An 18,819-nucleotide genomic window follows, 5' to 3' on the forward strand; every position below is an offset into this window, starting at 1 on the left:
TGTGTGTATGCAAACACACAAATATACACATATACACAAATATATACACACATACAAAACATATATACACAGACTGGGCCACAGCAATGCATGGCAGGGGGTGGCTAGTACTGTATAATCCAGTTCAAAAGAAATAATCTGCACTCTACATGATTGTGTAGATGGGATGTAAGGCTCCTATATATTTTTTTTTCACTTGGACTTCTTTCAAACAGGTGTCACCCATCTTATATAAAATGGGACTTACTCAAGGTCACACGGTGGGTTTATATGCCCAAGAAGGGATTCAAGCCCTGATCACACAGCTGAACACTCAAACTGCTAACACCATGCTAGTTGTGTGAAATAAACACACCAATTTATTCATGTGCAATATTACAAGGAAGGAAGCGATCTAGAGGTATGTCGGAGGCACAGAAGTGCATGGACACCTCAAGCTATCAACATAAACAGATGGAGAGTTGACCCCATCAGTCCTCATTTAGCTCAAGTATTCTGGGCTGGACCAGATTCTGGTTCAAGGACGAAGCAAAATCCAGGTGTATTACCCAGAGTCCTTTGTGCTCCTCCTTGGAAATGAGGAACAGCAACCTGGCCATCGGGTCTTGGTTCTCCAAGGATGTTGTCAGCACAATGCCGCAGATTCTCTGAGCGTAGTTCGTCGCAATGGGATGCCTTTCAGCGTCTGAGAGTTGGCAGAGGAGATCTGGAAGGAGAAAAGTCGTGAGTGCCTACTCACCCAAACAAAGGATAACACTGTTAAACGGAGAAAAAGTTGCGTGCCTGAAAATAGTTGTTCTTTTATGATTTTGGGGTGCTGAAAACGAAAATGACATTTAAAAATGTATATTGGCTCTAGTTTTTATGATATAAGCAATCACATGATCACGTATGGTTGAAAAAAATGCATGTTGCGATTTACAGTATGGAAGATTCTAGAATATTCTAGAAAGTTTGATGACGCAGTATTAGTGCCATGTGCAAAAGCCAGAAAGCCCTCTATAAGGCCAGACTTTTGAACGGTGAGGGTCAGTCAGTTGAAGACTGAGACAGTATAGTTAAACATCGTTTTACATTGTTCTTTTTACTATAGTTATGCCTTGCACGTCTGTAAATACAGCACTATGGAAAAAAGATATCAAGGCCAATGGACTCCGTCAATGCTGTCAGACTCCTGCTGGAGCATTGTAAGAGGGAATCCTTCCCTTGAATACAAAAGAAAAGTCAAGAGAAGCAAACAGGATATAAACTAAAGTCACGATTAAAGCGACATTTAAACTTTCAGACTTTTCAACTGCATTAGGCCTCCCAATGTTTATGCTGCACAAACATAAACAATAGACTAATTAAATAAATATTTCTCATGTATAAACTATTGGCAATATAATTTGACTAAAATTTAGTAAATATTCATTGTTTATATACAAGCAGTAAAGTTAGGCACATTATCATAATATTAACGAATTACCTATTGTGGAGAAAATTGAAATAGCTGTTGCATAAAAACAAGAGCCAATTAACACATTTAATTATTATATTTGAATTCAGCCTGTTAAATTTATTAAGAAATTGCACATTTCGTTTCCGCAACTGAGAAAAACTGAAAATTTGTAGAACAGTGTAATCGGAAATTGTAGGATGGGGTCCGCAGAGTGAAAAACCGAGAACAATTAAAGCAGATTAGAACTGTTGCTCAAATTAAACAAATTAAAGAGGCTGGAAAAATAATTTTTAAAGGTATGAAAGGTTTTTGTGGCTGCCACAAACTATGTTGAATTGGTTGAGACTCTCTCAGATATTCATTGAAAAACTATAGCAAAATGTGCTGCAGGATGTCTGCTCCTCAAAAACCAAGTTTAGGAAGTTTAATAAACCTTTTCCATGTTTTTATGATAGACACAATTAGGAAATGACATTTATAACCCAGGAACAAAAATCGTGTCACATAGTGCAATTTATGTCTGCTCTTCATTGTAACATATTTTGATTGCAATTCATTGTCACTACCTGCAAATAGAATAAAAAAAGTAAATTGTTCTGATTTTCCATAATTTTTTCCTGCTGTTACTGATATTTTTTTGTGGGGGACTATTATTATTATTATTATTATTATTATTATTATTTATACCTTGCTTTATCTCTCCTGCAGGAGACTCCAGCTCAACATAAAAGAATCAAATTATTATTATATATTTATTATTATTATTATATTTATGTATACCCGCTTTATCTCTCCTGCAGGAGATTCAAAGAGGCTTGCCATATTAACATATTATTATTAGGCTTAACATATTATTATTATTATTATTATTATTATTATTATTATTATTATACCTTACTTTATATCTCCCAAAGAAAACTCGAAGCAGCTTAACATAAAAGCATCAGCATATATATATATTAGGCTTGGGCAATCCATGGTTCTAAATGGTTCTAAAGTACTTACAAAACTAAAGTTCTGGTGGTGAAAATTTCAGAACTCTAACAAAACTGTCAAAATTTAATTATTATTTCATTATTGGTGATTTTAATGACAGAACCAATTAGGAACTGCCATTTATTATGAAATTTTGAGAGTTTTGTTAGAGTTCTGAAATTTTCACCACCAGAACTTTAGTTTTGTAAGTACTTTAGAACCATTTAGAACCATGGATTGCCCAAGCCTTTTATATAGATAGATAGATAGATATAATCATACCCTGCTTTATATCTCCTGCGGGAGACTCAAAGTGGCTAACATAAAAGCATAAGCATATTATTATTATTGTTATTATTATTGTTATTATTGTTGTTGTTATTGTTATTATTCCTTGCTTTATATCTCCCAAAGAAAACTCAAAGCTGCTTAATATAAAAGTATTATTATTATTATTATTATTTATACCCAATTTTATCTCTTCTGCAGGACATTCAAATCGGCTTAACATAAAAGAATCCACATACAATTTAAAATATACAAATACGCAAACTAGGGTTGGGTGGTTTCGTTCGTTAATTTCGTATTTCATTATTAATTCATATTTAAATTAGCTTACGATCCGATATTGAGCCATGCAGGAGTAATTAAAAATCGAAACGAATTTTTTCAATTTATTTCGTAATTGTTTCGTAATCGATTCGTAATTGTTTTGTAATTGTTTCGTAATTATTTCCGTATGTCTGGTGCAAGTTTTATGGTTGTTGTTTGTTTTATCAGTGATAAAAAAATAAATTATCACACCAACAATCAACAACAGAGGGAGAGGGAAGCTTCAGAAGTTCCCCCTGTCCCATTTGGAGGGTTTTTTAGCATATTGCGCAATCGCGTCCGCCATTAATGAATCGATTCGTAATCGTTTCGTAATTGTACAAAATTTTGTATATTTCGAACTTTTTTAAAGGAAAATTTCGGAATTCTTTTAAAAAACGAAAAGCAAAAAACCCCTAAAAACGAATCGAGTTTAGAAACAAATTTTTCCGTGGTTACCCAGCCCTAATGCAAACATTAAAACGGGATTAAATATAAACAATACTTTTAAAATTCCCAGTTAAAACCCCCTTGAACCATACTCAAAGTTAAAAACTCTATTAGGTGGATGGAAAAGGAGGAACTTGAAATGTTCCTTTCAGATTGCTTGGACGGTGCTTTTGAAAGCAAATACAAAATATTCCCCTCTGCAGACCTGGAGTATTTTTCTTCCTCCTGCTTGCATTGCTTTTGAAATGCTGGATCCTAATCCAGCCCTCCATTCATTGCACCATGCAGGAGCCAACTTCTCTTGGGCTGATTTACCCAGAAGAAGTTTGCCAAAGACCTGCAAGTCACCTTCACTAGGACGTAATCTCCCGGCTGGGCGTGGACCGTGGATCCTGAGCCGGTGCCGTCATCCATCTTCACATCAGGGAAGATCACCTTGATGTTGCCATCGTTCCTGCCACTCAGCTCCAAAGCAGAGCGCTTGCTGGGCTGCGAAAGAAAGAGCGTTCCCGTGTGGGTTAATTCCAAACCGTTTAGCTTCAGCATAGGATCCCACACTTGGAAGAGACCTCCAAAGGCCATCCAGTCCAACCCCCTTCTTTCTGCCAGGCAGGAGTGGCATGAATTCTTAGTAAACAAAGGCTCTTTTTATTGCATTTTCAGTGAGAGTATATCAGAGTAACTTTTACACCAAAAAAGGTAAACCTTCAGATTATCTAAACTGCAGCCGGTAGGCTGTTAGGAATTGTGGGAGTTGAAGTCCAAAACACCTGGAGGGCCCAAGTTTGCCCATGCCTGGTGTAACCAATACAGCTAATATAAAACCAGTACTGGATTTGTCTACTCCTTTCTCTGAAAGTACCTGATGCAACGTGTCCCACTGAAAATGGATTAAAGAACACTTTTAAGTTTCACAAAGTATTCCTGACAGCATCATGTTGATGACATTGAGTCACCATTCAACAGTAGGTACACACCCCTTCCACCAAGACGACTTGCATCTGACCCACAGCGGCTGCATTGGCCTGGGAAGCCCCTTCCCGGAAGACGTCCGTGAGCTCCGTGACCCGGCGGCGCTTCACATCCAGAGGCACGTCATCCTTCAGCCGGTGAAAGGCCCGTGTTTTCTGGAGGAATAAAGGGGATGGTGGGTTCAGGCCAACCACAAAGACCCTGAACAATGCCTACCTCCTGGGCCAAAAACTTCAGGACTGGAGATTCTCTGTAAAAACCAGACACAGCCCCTGAAGTGCAGCTTGTTTTTCTCCCTCCATACCTTCCACTATGAGGGTTATCTGGAAAGTAAGGTTATAAGGCATGTAGCTCTTGGGGGGAATTTTCTCAGGGGAAGTTGGTATCACTGCCATGAAGCAGGAAGCCAGCAGAAGCGAACGAGCAGTGCTGGTCATGAGTAGCTCATCAACTGGCGTTGCGGCAAAGGTTAGAGATGAGCATCCTCATTCCGTTTCCCTCCAAATGCAAAATTCACGCTAAAATACGTTACATAAATGCTGAGGGCATGAATGCCGTTGCGATTCATCGCTAAATTATTTATGGAGAGGCCCCAGACAATCTGACTGCCAGGCCATCAAATGCTAATCAAGGTGGTCAGTTGAAACATTCACACCTAGCTCCAACAGACAAGAGTCCTTTGTCCCACCCTGGTCATTCCACAGATATATAAACCCATTTTCCTAGTTCCAACAGACCTCACTACCTCTGAGGATGCTTGCCATAGATGCAGGTGAAACGTCAGGAGAAAATGCCTCAAGAACATGGCCATATAGCCAGAAAAAACCTACAACAACCCAGTGATTCCGGCCATGAAAGCCTTCAACAATACATACCCTACTCTGTACACGCCCAGGGTTTGAAAATTTTAATCTACATCTGGCCCTGCCATAATGTTTTTAAATCTTTTGTGTGTTATTGCTTATATGTTCAATTGTATTATTTATATTGTTTTATTTGTTTGCTTGTTTGTGAATATATTGTTGTATTTGTATTTGACAGCTTGGCCTCATGTAAGCCGCCCCAAGTCCCTTCAGGGAGATGGTGGCGGGGTATAAATAAAGTTTTATTATTTTTAATAATATATTATTATGTATTCTCGAAGGCTCACTACCTCTGAGGATGCTTGCCATAGATGCAGGCGAAATGTTAGGAGAAAATGCCTCTAGAACATGACCATATAGCCCGAAAACCCACAACAATATTATTATTATTATTATTGACACAAAAGCACAGTATGTCACAGCAAACTATTATTATTATTATTATTATTATTATTATTATTATTATTATTATTAGACCATGAAGAAGGGAGGGCCTTTGTGCAATTAAAGCTTGTGTACCAGTTGCGCCCGTATTTCGTGAAGTCAAACTTGGCCATGGTGGTCCACGCCCTAGTTGTCTCCGGGTTGGAGTACTACAATGCACTCTATGTGGGGTTGCCTTTGAAGACGGCCCAGAAACCGCAGTTGGTTCAGAGATCAGCAGCCAGGTTAATAACAAGAGCTGGCTACAGGAGAAGTCAACCCCCCTGTTTAAACAGCTCCACTGAGTGCCAATAAGTTTCTGGTCCCAATTCAAGGTGCAGGTGATTACCTACAAAGCCCTAAACAGTTCAAGACCTATCTATCTTCAGGATCGCATCTTCCCCTACGAACCAGCACGTACTTTTAAGATCATCTGGGGAGACTCTGCTCTTGCGTCTACCGCCATCTCAAGCGCGGTTGGTGGGGACGAGGGAGAGGGCCTTCTCGGTGGTGACCCCCCAGCTCTGGAAGTCTCTTCCTAGGGAGATTGGACTGGCACCTATCCTGTCCACCTTCCACAAGAACCTAAAAACATGGATATTCCGCTGTGCATTTGATTAGGCAGTTTCACCAGAGAATTGGATCGATCTCGCCATAGCTCTTTGCACTTTTGTTGGCCCTCCCATCTGCAATCTACGTAGACTGAAACAATTCGTAGTGCACCTTGCACTTTCCCTGGGCTGTCTATACTTTCTGGAAACCCCTCGTAGATTGGAAATGAAACGATAGCAGCGAAGGGGAGTGGGAGCAGCCACCGAGAAGGCCCTGTCATCTCTGATGGTGGTTTGAGGAAGGGAAGGAGCCCCTCTGAAAGACCTCAAAACACAGGCAGGTGCATTCTTTGCCAGGCATTTTAATTCAACGTTGTTCTAAAATCTTGTGTGTTCTGATTACGTGTAATAGATGCAAGGCTGGCCCAAGTTCCTACCTGTCGCTCGCTGTACGCAAAGATGAAGGCCGTCCTGTAGCCGACCTCCCGGACAAGGGACACCGTCTGCTGATGGTCGGCCTCCGTCTCCCCACAGAAACCGGCAATGATGTCGCTGCCGAGGGTCACCCCTGTTCAATGAAGACCGGAAATGGGAAGGAGGCAAAGAAACAAATGGTAAATGGCTGCACTAGAATCATAGAATCAAAGAGTTGGAAGAGACCTCCTGGGCCATCCAGTCCAACCCCATTTTGCCAAGAAGCAGGAATATTGCATTCAAATCACCCCTGACAGATGGCCATCCAGCCTCATAGAATCATAGAATCAAAGAATTGGAAGAGACCTCATGGGCCATCCAGTCCAACCCCCTCTGTTTAAAAACTTCCAAAGAAGGAGCCTCCACCACACTCCGGGGCAGAGAGTTCCACTGCTGAACGGCTCTCACAGTCAGGAAGTTCTTCCTCATGTTCAGATGGAAACTGCACTGGCTCAAACACATAGACTTACATTCAACACACCATAGTGCAGGCATGGGCAAACTTCAGCCCTCTAGGTGTTTTGGATTCCTAACAGACTCAGGATTCGAAATTGCCACCTTCTGGTTGGCAGTGATCTATTGCTGTTGGTGATTAACCAGCTGTGCTACCACCGGGTGCTCGAGTAAATACAGGTAGTATGGGTAGTATTTACTCGGGTAAATACGGGTTATATGGAATGTAGACTGGAAATATTTGAGGCTGAGTGCCATATTTTGTACCACAGAATATTTAAGAGCAATTACACAATACAAGGATCACCGCCTTGTCGGGGCGCTGGAGCTTGAGCACCTCAATGATGTCATGAGCGAAACCGTGAAGGGCCACCCAAGACGGGACGGTCGTGGCAGAGAGGTCAGACCAAGCGTGATCCCTGGGGAAGGCAATGGCAAACCACTCCAGTATCCTTGCCAAGAAAACTAAATGGACCAGTACAACCAGAGATATGTCGGTATGCCATTGGAAGATGGGACTCCCAGGTCGGAAGATGGCCAAAATGCTACTGGGGAGGAGCAGAGGATAAGTTCAACTAGCCCCAGATGGGATGACGCAGCTAGCTCAAAGCCGAAAGGAAGGCTAGCGGCCGACGGTACTGGAGGTGAACGACGAATCCGATGCTCTAAAGATCAACACACCATAGGAACCTGGAATGTAAGATCTATGAGCCAGGACAAATTGGATGTTGTTATTGGTGAGATGTCAAGACTAAAGATAGACATTCTGGGGGTCAGCGAACTGAAATGGACTGGAATGGGCCACTTTACATCAGATGACCACCAGATCTACTACTGCGGACAAGAGGAACATCGAAGAAATGGAGTAGCCTTCATAATTAATAAGAAATTCGCTAAAGCGGTGCTTGGATACAACCCAAAAAATGACAGAATGATCTCAATTCGAGTGCAAGGAAAGCCTTTCAACATTACAGTGATCCAAATATACGCCCCAACCACAGCTGCTGAAGAAGCAGAAGTAGATCAGTTCTATGAGGATCTGCAGGACCTACTGGATAATACACCAAAAAGAGACATTATTTTCATTACAGGAGACTGGAATGCCAAGGTGGGAAGTCAAATGACAACTGGGATCACAGGCAAGCATGGTCTGGGAGAACAAAATGAAGCGGGACGCAGGCTGATAGAATTCTGCCAGGAAAACTCGCTGTGTATAACGAATACTCTCTTCCAACAACCTAAAAGACGGCTTTATACATGGACCTCACCAGATGGTCAACACCGAAATCAGATTGACTACATCCTTTGCAGCCAAAGGTGGCGGACATCCATCCAGTCGGTGAAAACAAGACCTGGGGCTGACTGTAGCTCAGATCACGAACTTCTTATTGCCCAATTTAGAATAAAACTAAAGAGATCAGGGAAAATACACAGACCAGTTAGATATGATCTCACTAACATTCCTAGCGAATATACAGTGGAAGTGAAGAACAGATTTGAAGGACTAGATTTAGTAAACAGAGTCCCAGAAGAACTATGGACAGAAGTCCGAGACATTGTTCAGGAGGCGGCAACAAAGTACGTCCCAAAGAAAAAGAAAACCAAGAAGGCAAAATGGTTGTCTGCTGAGACACTGGAAGTAGCCCAAGAAAGGAGGAAAGCAAAAGGAAACAGTGATAGTAAGGGGAGATATGCCCAGTTAAATGCGCAATTCCAGAGGTTAGCCAGAAGAGATAAGGAACTATTTTTAAATAAGCAATGCATGGAAGTGGAAGAAGACAACAGAATAGGAAGGACAAGAGACCTCTTCAAGAAAATTAGAAACATTGGAGGTAAATTTCAGGCAAAAATTGGTATGATAAGAAACAAAGATGGCAGGGACCTAACAGAAGCTGAAGAGATCAAGAGAAGGTGGCGAGACTATACAGAAGATCTGTATAGGAAGGATAATAATATTGAGGATAGTTTTGACGGTGTGGTGAATGAATTAGAACCAGACATCCTGAGGAGTGAGGTGGAATGGGCCTTAAGAAGCATTGCTAACAACAAGGCAGCAGGAGACGACGGGATCACAGCTGAACTGTTTAAAATCTTAAAAGATGATGCTGTCAAGGTGATGCATGCCATTTGCCAGCAAATATGGAAAACACAAGAATGGCCATCAGACTGGAAAAAATCAACTTATATCCCCATACCAAAAAAGGGAAATGCGAAAGACTGCTCAAACTTCCGTACAGTGGCCCTTATTTCTCATGCCAGTAAGGTAATGCTCAAGATCCTTCAAGGAAGAATCCAGCAATACATGGAGCGAGAGTTGCCAGATGTTCAAGCTGGGTTCAGAAAAGGCAGAGGAACGAGAGACCAGATTGCCAATCTCCGCTGGATAATGGAGAAAGGCAGGGAGTTTCAGAAAAACATCTACTTCTGCTTCATTGACTATTCTAAAGCCTTTGACTGTGTGGATCATAATAAATTGTGGCAAGTTCTTAGTGGGATGGGCATCCCAAGGCACCTTGTCTCTCTCCTGAGGAATCTGTACAAGGACCAAGTAGCAACAGTCAGAACTGACCACGGAACAACAGACTGGTTCAAGATTGGGAAAGGCGTACGGCAAGGCTGCATCCTCTCACCCAACCTTTTTAACTTGTATGCAGAACACATCATGCGATGTGCGGGGCTTGATGAATGCAAAGCTGGGGGGAAAATTGCTGGAAGAAACATTAACAACCTCAGATATGCAGATGACACCACCCTGATGGCCGAAAGTGAGGAGGAGCTGAGGAGCCTTCTAATCAAGGTGAAAGAAGAAAGCGCAAAAGCCGGGTTGCAGCTAAACGTCAAAAAAACCAAGATTATGGCAACAAGAATGATTGACAACTGGAAAATAGAAGGAGAAACCGTGGAGGCCGTGACAGACTTTGTATTTCTAGGTGCAAAGATTACTGCAGATGCAGACTGTAGCCAGGAAATCAGAAGACGCTTACTTCTTGGGAGGAGAGCAATGTCCAGTCTCGATAAAATAGTGAAGAGTAGAGACATCAGACTGACAACAAAGATCCGCCTAGTCAAAGCCATGGTATTCCCTGTAGTCACCTACGGATGTGAGAGCTGGACCTTAGGGAAGGCTGAGCGAAGGAAGATCGATGCTTTTGAGCTGTGGTGTTGGAGGAAAGTGCTGAGAGTGCCTTGGACTGCGAGAAGATCCAACCAGTCCATCCTCCAGGAAATAAAGCCCGACTGCTCACTGGAGGGAAAGATACTAGAGACAAAGTTGAAGTACTTTGGCCACATCATGAGGAGACAGGAAAGCCTAGAGAAGACAATTATGCTGGGGAAAGTGGAAGGCAAAAGGAAGAGGGGCCGACCAAGGGCAAGATGGATGGATGGCATCCTTGAAGTGACTGGACTGACCTTGAGGGAGCTGGGGGTGGTAACGGCCGACAGGGAGCTCTGGCGTGGGCTGGTCCATGAGGTCACGAAGAGTCGGAGACGACTAAACGAATGAACAACAACAACACACAATACAACTCCATTCCCAGACATATCTGAAGCTGCAGACATAGAATCATAGATTCATAGAATCATAGAATCAAAGAGTTGGAAGAGACCTCATGGGCAATCATCCAGTCCAACCCCATTCTGCCAAGAAGCAGGAATATTGCATTCAAAGCACCCCTGACAGATGGCCATCCAGCCTCTGCTTAAAAGCTTCCAAAGAAGGAGCCTCCAACACACTCCGGGGCAGAGAGTTCCACTGCTGAACGGCTCTCACAGTCAGGAAGTGCTTCCTCATGTTCAGATGGAATCTCCTCTCTTGTAGTTTGAAGCCATTGTTCCGCGTTCTAGTCTCCAGGGAAGCAGAAAGGAAGCTTGCTCCCTCCTCCTCCCTGTGGCTTCCTCTCACATATTTATACATGGTCCTCATCATATCTCCTCTCAGCCTTCTCTTCTTCAGGCTAAACATGCCCAGCTCCTCAAGCCGCTCCTCATAGGGCTTGTTCTCCAGACCCTTGATCATTTTAGTCACCCTCTTCCTCTGGACACATTCCAGCTTGTCAACATCTCTCTTGAATTGTGGTGCCCAGAATTGGACACAATATTCCAGGTGTGGTCTAACCAAAGCGGAATAGAGCATGGGGAGAACAACTTCCCTGGACCTAGACACTATGCTCCTCTTGATGCAGACCAAAATCCCATTGGCTTTTTTTGCCGCCACATCACATTGTTGGGTCATGTTTAACTTGTTGTCCACGAGGACTCAAAGATCTTTTTCACATGATCAGATGCCATTAAATAACCTGAATTCCAGTCCCAGGATATCATACAGTTGTCCTGGAGGAGATTGATACCTAGAGAGGTATTGTCTCTAGGAATTTCCAGTGTCTTTCAATGCAAATATATGGTAACTTCCTGGGAAAGCATACCATAATGTCACCTGGGGGGCCTACCATGTTCCTAAAGAGACTCTTTTCCGCCAGGTACTGATATGTTTTCCGCTATCATGTGGAACTTACTGCAGATTGATCCAGAGAATATTGAATACATATCAAACAAGAACATAATATAACCGCAATCTACCTGGTAAAGAGTCCCGGACGTGGTGGACGAGCTCCAAGTAAGCTTCTCGCGTGTATCTGAAAAGAATAAGCAGAGTTGGCTGTAGAATTGGGAGTAAGAATTGATCCAGGGACCATTTAGCTGATTGCATTTATATATATTGTATTTGCTTTGTGTGTATTTATGCATGTGTACATATTTGTGTATATGTGTATATATGTGTTTCCATGCATGTATATATATGTGTGTGTGGTTTTGCACACGTGTTATGATGTAATTTTTGTTTATTTTTGTTTTTGTATATATATTTTTTTCCTGTGGGGTGTGTGTGTGTGTGTGTGTGTGTGTGTGTATACACACACACACACACACACACACTTTCATTGGTTTTTGAGTTATGTTAATCACACAAACAATCATTACACACACACACACATATCTATATAAATAAAAATGTAATGCTCGTTAGTGGGATTAACATAACTTAAAAACCACTGGATGAATTGACACCAAATTTGGACACAAGACACCTATCAAACCAACAAGTGACCATCACTCATAAAACGCTGAAAAACACAACAGAAGAGACTTTAAAAGCCAAGAAACAAAAATTACATTACAATGCATGCGCGAAACCACCGCAAACACACAAATATATATATACACACATACACACACAAAACACATATACACAGACTGGGCCACAGCAATGCGTGGCAGGGGACAGCTAGTGTGTATGTTTGTGTATGTATGTGTGTGTGTGTGTGTGTGTGTGTATATATATATATGTAATATTCGTTTGTGGGATTAGCATAACTCAAAAACCACTGGATGAATTGACACCAAATTTGGACACAATATGCATATTAGGCCAACAAGTGACTATCACTCATTAAAACACTGAAAACCACAGCAGAAGGGACTTAAAAAGCCAAAAAACAAAAATTATATTATAAACATGCGCAAAACCACACACACAGACATATATATATATACACACGCACGCAAACACATATATACACATATACACAAATATATACACATGCATATATACACACAAAGCACATACACACAGACTGGGCCACAGCAACACGTGGCAAGGGACTGCTAGTGTGTGTATGTGTATGTATACATACATACATATATACATACATATATATATATAAACATAAATAAAAATGTAATGTTTGTTTGTGGGATTAACATCACTCAAAACCACTAGACGAATTGACACCAAATGTGGACACAACACACCTATCAGGCTAATGAGTGACCACCACTCATAAAAACATGGAAAAACATAGTGGAAGGGACTTAAAAAGCCCAAAAAGCAAAAATGCTACAATGCATGCGCAATAATTACTCCCCTGGCAAACAAAGCACACAATAGCATATCCATATTCTCTTCCGGACTACAGCTCCCAGCATCCCCTAGACCAGACCCTTAAGGAGGGGAGGAGGATCCAAATGCACTGCTTCCAAGATGCAAGCTTTCTTCTCCTTGGATTTCTTTGGGAGCATCCCAATTCCTGCAGAATTCCAAATTACTATTCCTGGACTGCAACTCCCAGCAATCCTCCAAATAGATAGATTAGATAGAGATAGATAGGTAGGTAGATGGATCCATCAGGAGGACTGCTGGGAGTTGGAGTCCAAGAATAGGTAGAGAAGGACGAAAGGGGAGAAAGCAAAAGAGAAAGAAAAGGGGGGAAGGAGGGAAGGAAGGAAGGGAAGAGGAAGAGATGGATGGATGGAAGGAAGGAAGGAAGGAAGGAAGGAAGGAAGGAAGGGAAGAGGAAGAGATGGAAGGAAGGAAGGAAGGAAGGAAGGAAGGAAGGAAGGAAGGGAAGAGGAAGAGATGGATGGAAGGAAGGAAGGAAGGAAGGAAGGAAGGAAGGAAGGAAGGAGGAAGAGAAGGAAGGAAGGAAGGAAGGAAGGAAGGAAGGAAGGAAGGAAGGAAGGAAAAAAGAGAAGGAAAGAGAGAGAGGGAAGGAAGGAGAGAGAGAGAAAGAAAGAAAGAAAGAAAGAAAGAAAGAAAGAAAGAGGGAGGGAGGCACAGTTGGCCACAGCAACATGTGGCGGGTATAGCTTGTGTGTGTGTGTGTGTGTGTGTGTGTGTGTATGTTCTGTTTTGCCTGCAATCTATCCGTGAATGATGGGATCCTATCACAGCCATGGGCAAACTTCAGCCTTCCCTCTGGCTGTTAGGAATTGTGGGAGTTGAAGTCCAAAAAAACCCGGAGGAGGGCCTAAGTTTGCCCATGCCTGGTGTATAATATGCTGATATTCCAAATTCTGAAATAACCTAACATCCACAAGCATATTGGACAAAGGAGGCTCTTTTGAGGCTCGGCTCACCCTCTCCTCATGGCCTCCAAGATGCGTGAGCTGCCGCTCTGGACCGGGAGGTGCAGCTGTTTGCAGATGTTGTGCCTTTCCTTCATCAGCTGGAAGACCTGCCAAGAAGCAAGACAGCATTTGCATTTTGGAAGGGAGGAACCATCAGACAGTCTGCACAAATATCTTCTTTCTTTCTTTCTTTCTTTCTTTCTTTCTTCCTTCCTTCCTTCCTTCCTTCCTTCCTTCCTTTCCTTCCTTTCTTTCCTTCTTTTCCTTCCTTCCTTCCTTCCTTTCCTCCTTCCTTTCCTTCCTTCCTTCCTTCCCTTCCTTCCTTCCTTCCTTCCTTCCTTCCTTCCTTCCCTTCCTTTCCTTCCTTCCTTTCCTTCCCTTCCTTCCTTTCCTTCCTTCCTTCCTTCCTTCCTTCCTTCCTTCCTTCCTTCCTTCCTTCCTTTCCTTCCCTTTCTTTCTTTCTTTCTTTCTTTCTTTCTTTCCTTCTTTCCTTCCTTCCTTCCCCTTCCCTTCCCCTTCCCTTCCCCTTCCCTTCCCTTCCTTCCCTTCCTTCCCTTCCTTCCTTCCTTCCTTCCTTCCTTCCTTCCCTCCCTCCCTCCCTTCCTTCCTCCCTTCCTTCATTTGGGAGTTGCAGTTGCTGGGATTTATAGTTCACCTATAATCAAAGAGCATTCTGAACTCCACCAACAATGGAATTGAAGCAAACTTGGCACACAGGACTCCCATGACCAACAGAAAACACTAGAAGGGTTTGGTGGGCAGTGTCCTTTGGTTTTGGAGTTGTAGTTCACCTACATCCAGAGAGCACTGTGGACTCAAGCAATGATGGATCTGGACCAAACTCTACACAAATACTCAATATGCCCAAATGTAAACTGGTGGAGTTTGGGGAAAACAGAATCTAGCTTCAACAGACAAGAGTTCTTTGTCCCACCCTGGTCATTCCACAGATATATAAAAACCCCTTTTCCTAGTTCCAACAGTTCCTAGTTCCAACTTTGTTGTATTATTTTGGGGCTTGGCCTCATGTTAGCCCTCCTGAGTCCCCTTTGGGGAGATGGTGGTGGGGTATAAATAAAGATTATTATTATTATTATTATTATTATTATTATTATTATTATTATTCCTGCATGGCAGGAGGTTAAGACTAGATTACTTTTTGTGGCCCCTTCCAACTCTAAGATGCTATCGTTTGATAACAGGATATTGAGCACACTGCATTTGCAGTGTGGAAAGGATTTACTGGGTTGTTGTAGGTTTTTTCGGGCTATATGGCCATGTTCTAGAGGCATTCTCTCCTGACGTTTCGCCTGCATCTATGGCAAGCATCCTCAGAGGTAGTGAGGTAGTAAGGAAAGGATTTAGTTTGCATCTTCCTGCCTGGCAGAAGGAGGTTGGACTGGATGGCCTTTGGGGGTTTCCTACAACAATATGATTCTATCACCCACTTGCCCCTGGTGAGAGGCCATCACTGCCATCACAGATCCATGGGCCCAAACCCACCTCATCAGGGAAGTCCTTGGGGTGCGGGGAGGTGAAACGGATCCTCATCTCTGGGTCAATCGCCGAGACACGGTCCAGGAGCTCTGCGAACCGCAGGCCACCCTGCTTGGGCCTGTAGATGGTGCTGAAGCCACGGCTGAGGTGACTCGGGACCGACAAGAGGAACTGGACCTCGGAGACGTCCCGGTAGCTGTTGACGTTCTGGCCCAAAAGGGTCACTTCCTTCACACCCTGGAAAGAGGAGGATGGGGAACTGGTCAGTGTCCGAAAAAGAAGCAACACATCCCAGCAAAACTACCCTATTTACTCAGATCTAATGCTCACCTTGACTTAAGGGTTTAATTCGTTCCGTGACTGAGCTCTTAATTCAAAATTTCTCTTATCTCAAAGCAAATTTTCTCATTGAAATGCTATTAATCCATTCCGGCCCGTTGACCGCCCCCACCCCAAACTGTGCTTGTTAAGTGTTTTTAAATAAGAAAATGTACTTTATGAACAATATGTGTATGTGTGTGTGTATGTGTGAGATATATATATATATATATATATATATATATATATATATATATATAATGCTCTGTGCATAATGAGTACCTTAAAAATAAAAGAACGAATGAACGAAATCACACCAAATTTGGCAACAAAACGTCTCACTACACAAGGAGTGACCATCACTTTAAATATTATGACTTTGTCATTTGGGAGTTGTAGTTGCTGGGATTTAGAGTTCACCTACAATCAAAGAGCATGCTGAACTCCACAAACAATGGAATTGAACCAAACCTAGTACACAGGACTCCCCTGACCAACAGAAAACACTAGAAGGGTTTGGTGTGCATTGATCTTGGGTTTTGGAGTTGTAGTTCACCTATATCTAGAGAGCGCTGTGGACTCAAACAATGATGGATCTGGACCAAACTTGGCACAAATACTCCATATGCCCAAATATAAACACAGATGGAGTCTGGGGGAAATGGACCTTGACATTTGGGAGTTGTAGTTACTGGGATTTATAGTTCACCTACAATCACGGAGCATTCTGAACCCCACGAACGACAGAATTGGGGCAAACTTCCCACACAGGCTCTCATGACCATCAGAAAATACTGTCTTTGGTGACCCTTCTGACACCCCCTCACAACCCCCCCCCAAACGGGTCCCAAACCCCAGGTTGAGAAATGCTGCCTTAAGGCCATCCAATCCAACTCCCTTCACCAGGGCAAGAAAACATAATCAAAGCCATCCTGACAAAGGGCCATCCAGCCATTCACACACATACATATATGGATGACAGATGCAGAATCAAAGATTTGAAAGGGACCCCTAAAGAAGGACGATGATATGTTCCATGTTCCAGAGTAAGCAAACCAGACACTCTCCACATCAACACTGGCAGGGAAACAGCAAGAAATACTGTTTACCCACAAGCAGAAAGAAATTACATATATTAGAAACCAACACTTTCTCATTACTTTATTTTCCAGATCACCAGGCTGGGCCACAGCAATGCATGGCAGGGGACCACTAGTAATGTATAAATGCACACTCGTATGGAACAATAACAAAAGGAAATATCAACTTTAAAATGGTAGAAGTACAACGCTGTGCCAAGGAAGCACAAAGCATAAAGCGAAGAGGCAGAAGCATCCTTTCCTTCTTCATCCTGTCCTCATTCCAGCCTCCTTCCCTCTCCTGCTCTCTTTCTCTCTCCCTCTCTCTCTTCATGAAGACAAACAAAGCCAGGAATAAAGATCGTGCAAAATCAACTATCTTTAAAGTTCCTCAAAGCAGACAAAAGCAAAGCAGACAGAAATCTCCCAAAGCAGACAATAGCATGAGGCCTGGAGGCTGCTCCCATGAAGCCTTAAAACTCTGAACTCTGCACTGTGAAATCACAGGCATCAATCGCATGAATACAGGAGTTTGAATTTACTCAAAATTCCCATTTCTACCTTCTACGATGCATCAGTGAGACCATATCATCATGGTTTTGCACTCACCACATGCTCTCCCATATAACTTAGATCAGGCATGGTCAAACTTTGGCCCTCCAGGTGTTTTGGACTTCAACTCCCACAATTCTGCACTAAAAGCTTCCTGTGCCTTTCGCTCTTAACTCAAAATACTGCTTTTATGTCAAAGCAAAATGTAGCTCTTAACTCAAAATGCTTTTAAGTTGAGACACTCTTAAGTTGAGGTCCCACTGCATAAGGAAAGAGCAAGTTACAAGCTGAACCAGCACCTGATCGGAGAGCATCTGCACTTCCTGGAGGATGGAGGCGATGGGCCTGCTCCGCTCGCGACCGCGGGTGAACGGCACAATGCAATAGCTGCACATGTTGTCACAACCACGCATGATAGACCTGCGGAGAAAGCAGAGCTGGTGAGAACAATGCCTAGAGGCATTCTCTCCTGACGTTTCTCCTGTATCTATGGCAAGCATCCTCAGAGGTAGTGAGGTCTGTTGGAACTAGGACAAAGGGTTTATATATCTGTGGAATGACCAGGGTGGGACAAAGGACTCTTGTCTGCTGGAGCTAGGTGTAAATGTTTCAACTGACCACCTTGATTAGCATATCTACTGACCCACCAAGAAAATCCAACCAATGCTCCGTTCAGCAAAGGACAAGAGGGATCCTCTCACTTCTGCAGGAGTCTACCGTAGACCAAGCAGCTGTGGACAAGTCTACAGAAAGACCACCAAATGCAGAAATGCCCAAACAAGAATCAAGGAACATGAAAGGCACTGCAGACTCCTTCAACCAGAGAAGACAGCCATAGCAGAGCACCTGATGAACCAGCCTGGACACAGCATATTATTTGAGAACACAGAAATGCTGGACCACTCTCATAACCACCGTGTCAGGCTACACAGAGAAGCCATTGAACTCCACAAGCATGTGGATTTCAGAATCTCAACAGAAAGGAGGAAACCATGAAAATGAACAAAATCTGGCTACCAGTATTAAAAAAAACTCCAAAATTACAACAGCACAACAGAGAGGAAACAAATAAGGACATCTAATCACCTCTCAACAAAAGTTTGCTCCAGGCACTTCCAGGTTATCAAATGCTAATGAAGGTGGTCAGTTGAAACATTCACATCTAGCTCCAGCAGAGAAGAGCTCTTTGCCCCACCCCAGCCATTCCACAGATATATAAACCCATTGTCCTAATTCCAACAGACCTCACTACCTCTGAGGATGCTTGCCATAGA

General features: G+C 42.8%; 1 protein-coding gene across 1 annotated transcript in view; it reads right to left on the reverse strand.

The window, feature by feature from the left end:
* Positions 1 to 336: 336 nt before the first annotated feature.
* Positions 337 to 18,819, reverse strand: part of CDK5RAP1 (CDK5 regulatory subunit associated protein 1) — a 31,886-nt gene continuing 13,403 nt past the window's right edge. The window contains exons 7-14 of the mRNA XM_067468293.1: positions 17,845 to 17,965; positions 15,603 to 15,833; positions 14,109 to 14,206; positions 11,772 to 11,827; positions 6,704 to 6,834; positions 4,435 to 4,584; positions 3,806 to 3,946; positions 337 to 706 (exon numbers count right to left, since the gene is read on the reverse strand). Of these exons, the coding sequence (XP_067324394.1) occupies positions 626 to 706; positions 3,806 to 3,946; positions 4,435 to 4,584; positions 6,704 to 6,834; positions 11,772 to 11,827; positions 14,109 to 14,206; positions 15,603 to 15,833; positions 17,845 to 17,965 (1,009 nt within the window). The 3' untranslated portion in view covers positions 337 to 625. The remainder of the gene's footprint in view (positions 707 to 3,805; positions 3,947 to 4,434; positions 4,585 to 6,703; positions 6,835 to 11,771; positions 11,828 to 14,108; positions 14,207 to 15,602; positions 15,834 to 17,844; positions 17,966 to 18,819) is intronic.

Source organism: Anolis sagrei, chromosome 4 (genome assembly GCF_037176765.1).
Source record: "Anolis sagrei isolate rAnoSag1 chromosome 4, rAnoSag1.mat, whole genome shotgun sequence".
NCBI classification, from domain to species: Eukaryota; Metazoa; Chordata; class Lepidosauria; order Squamata; family Dactyloidae; genus Anolis; species Anolis sagrei.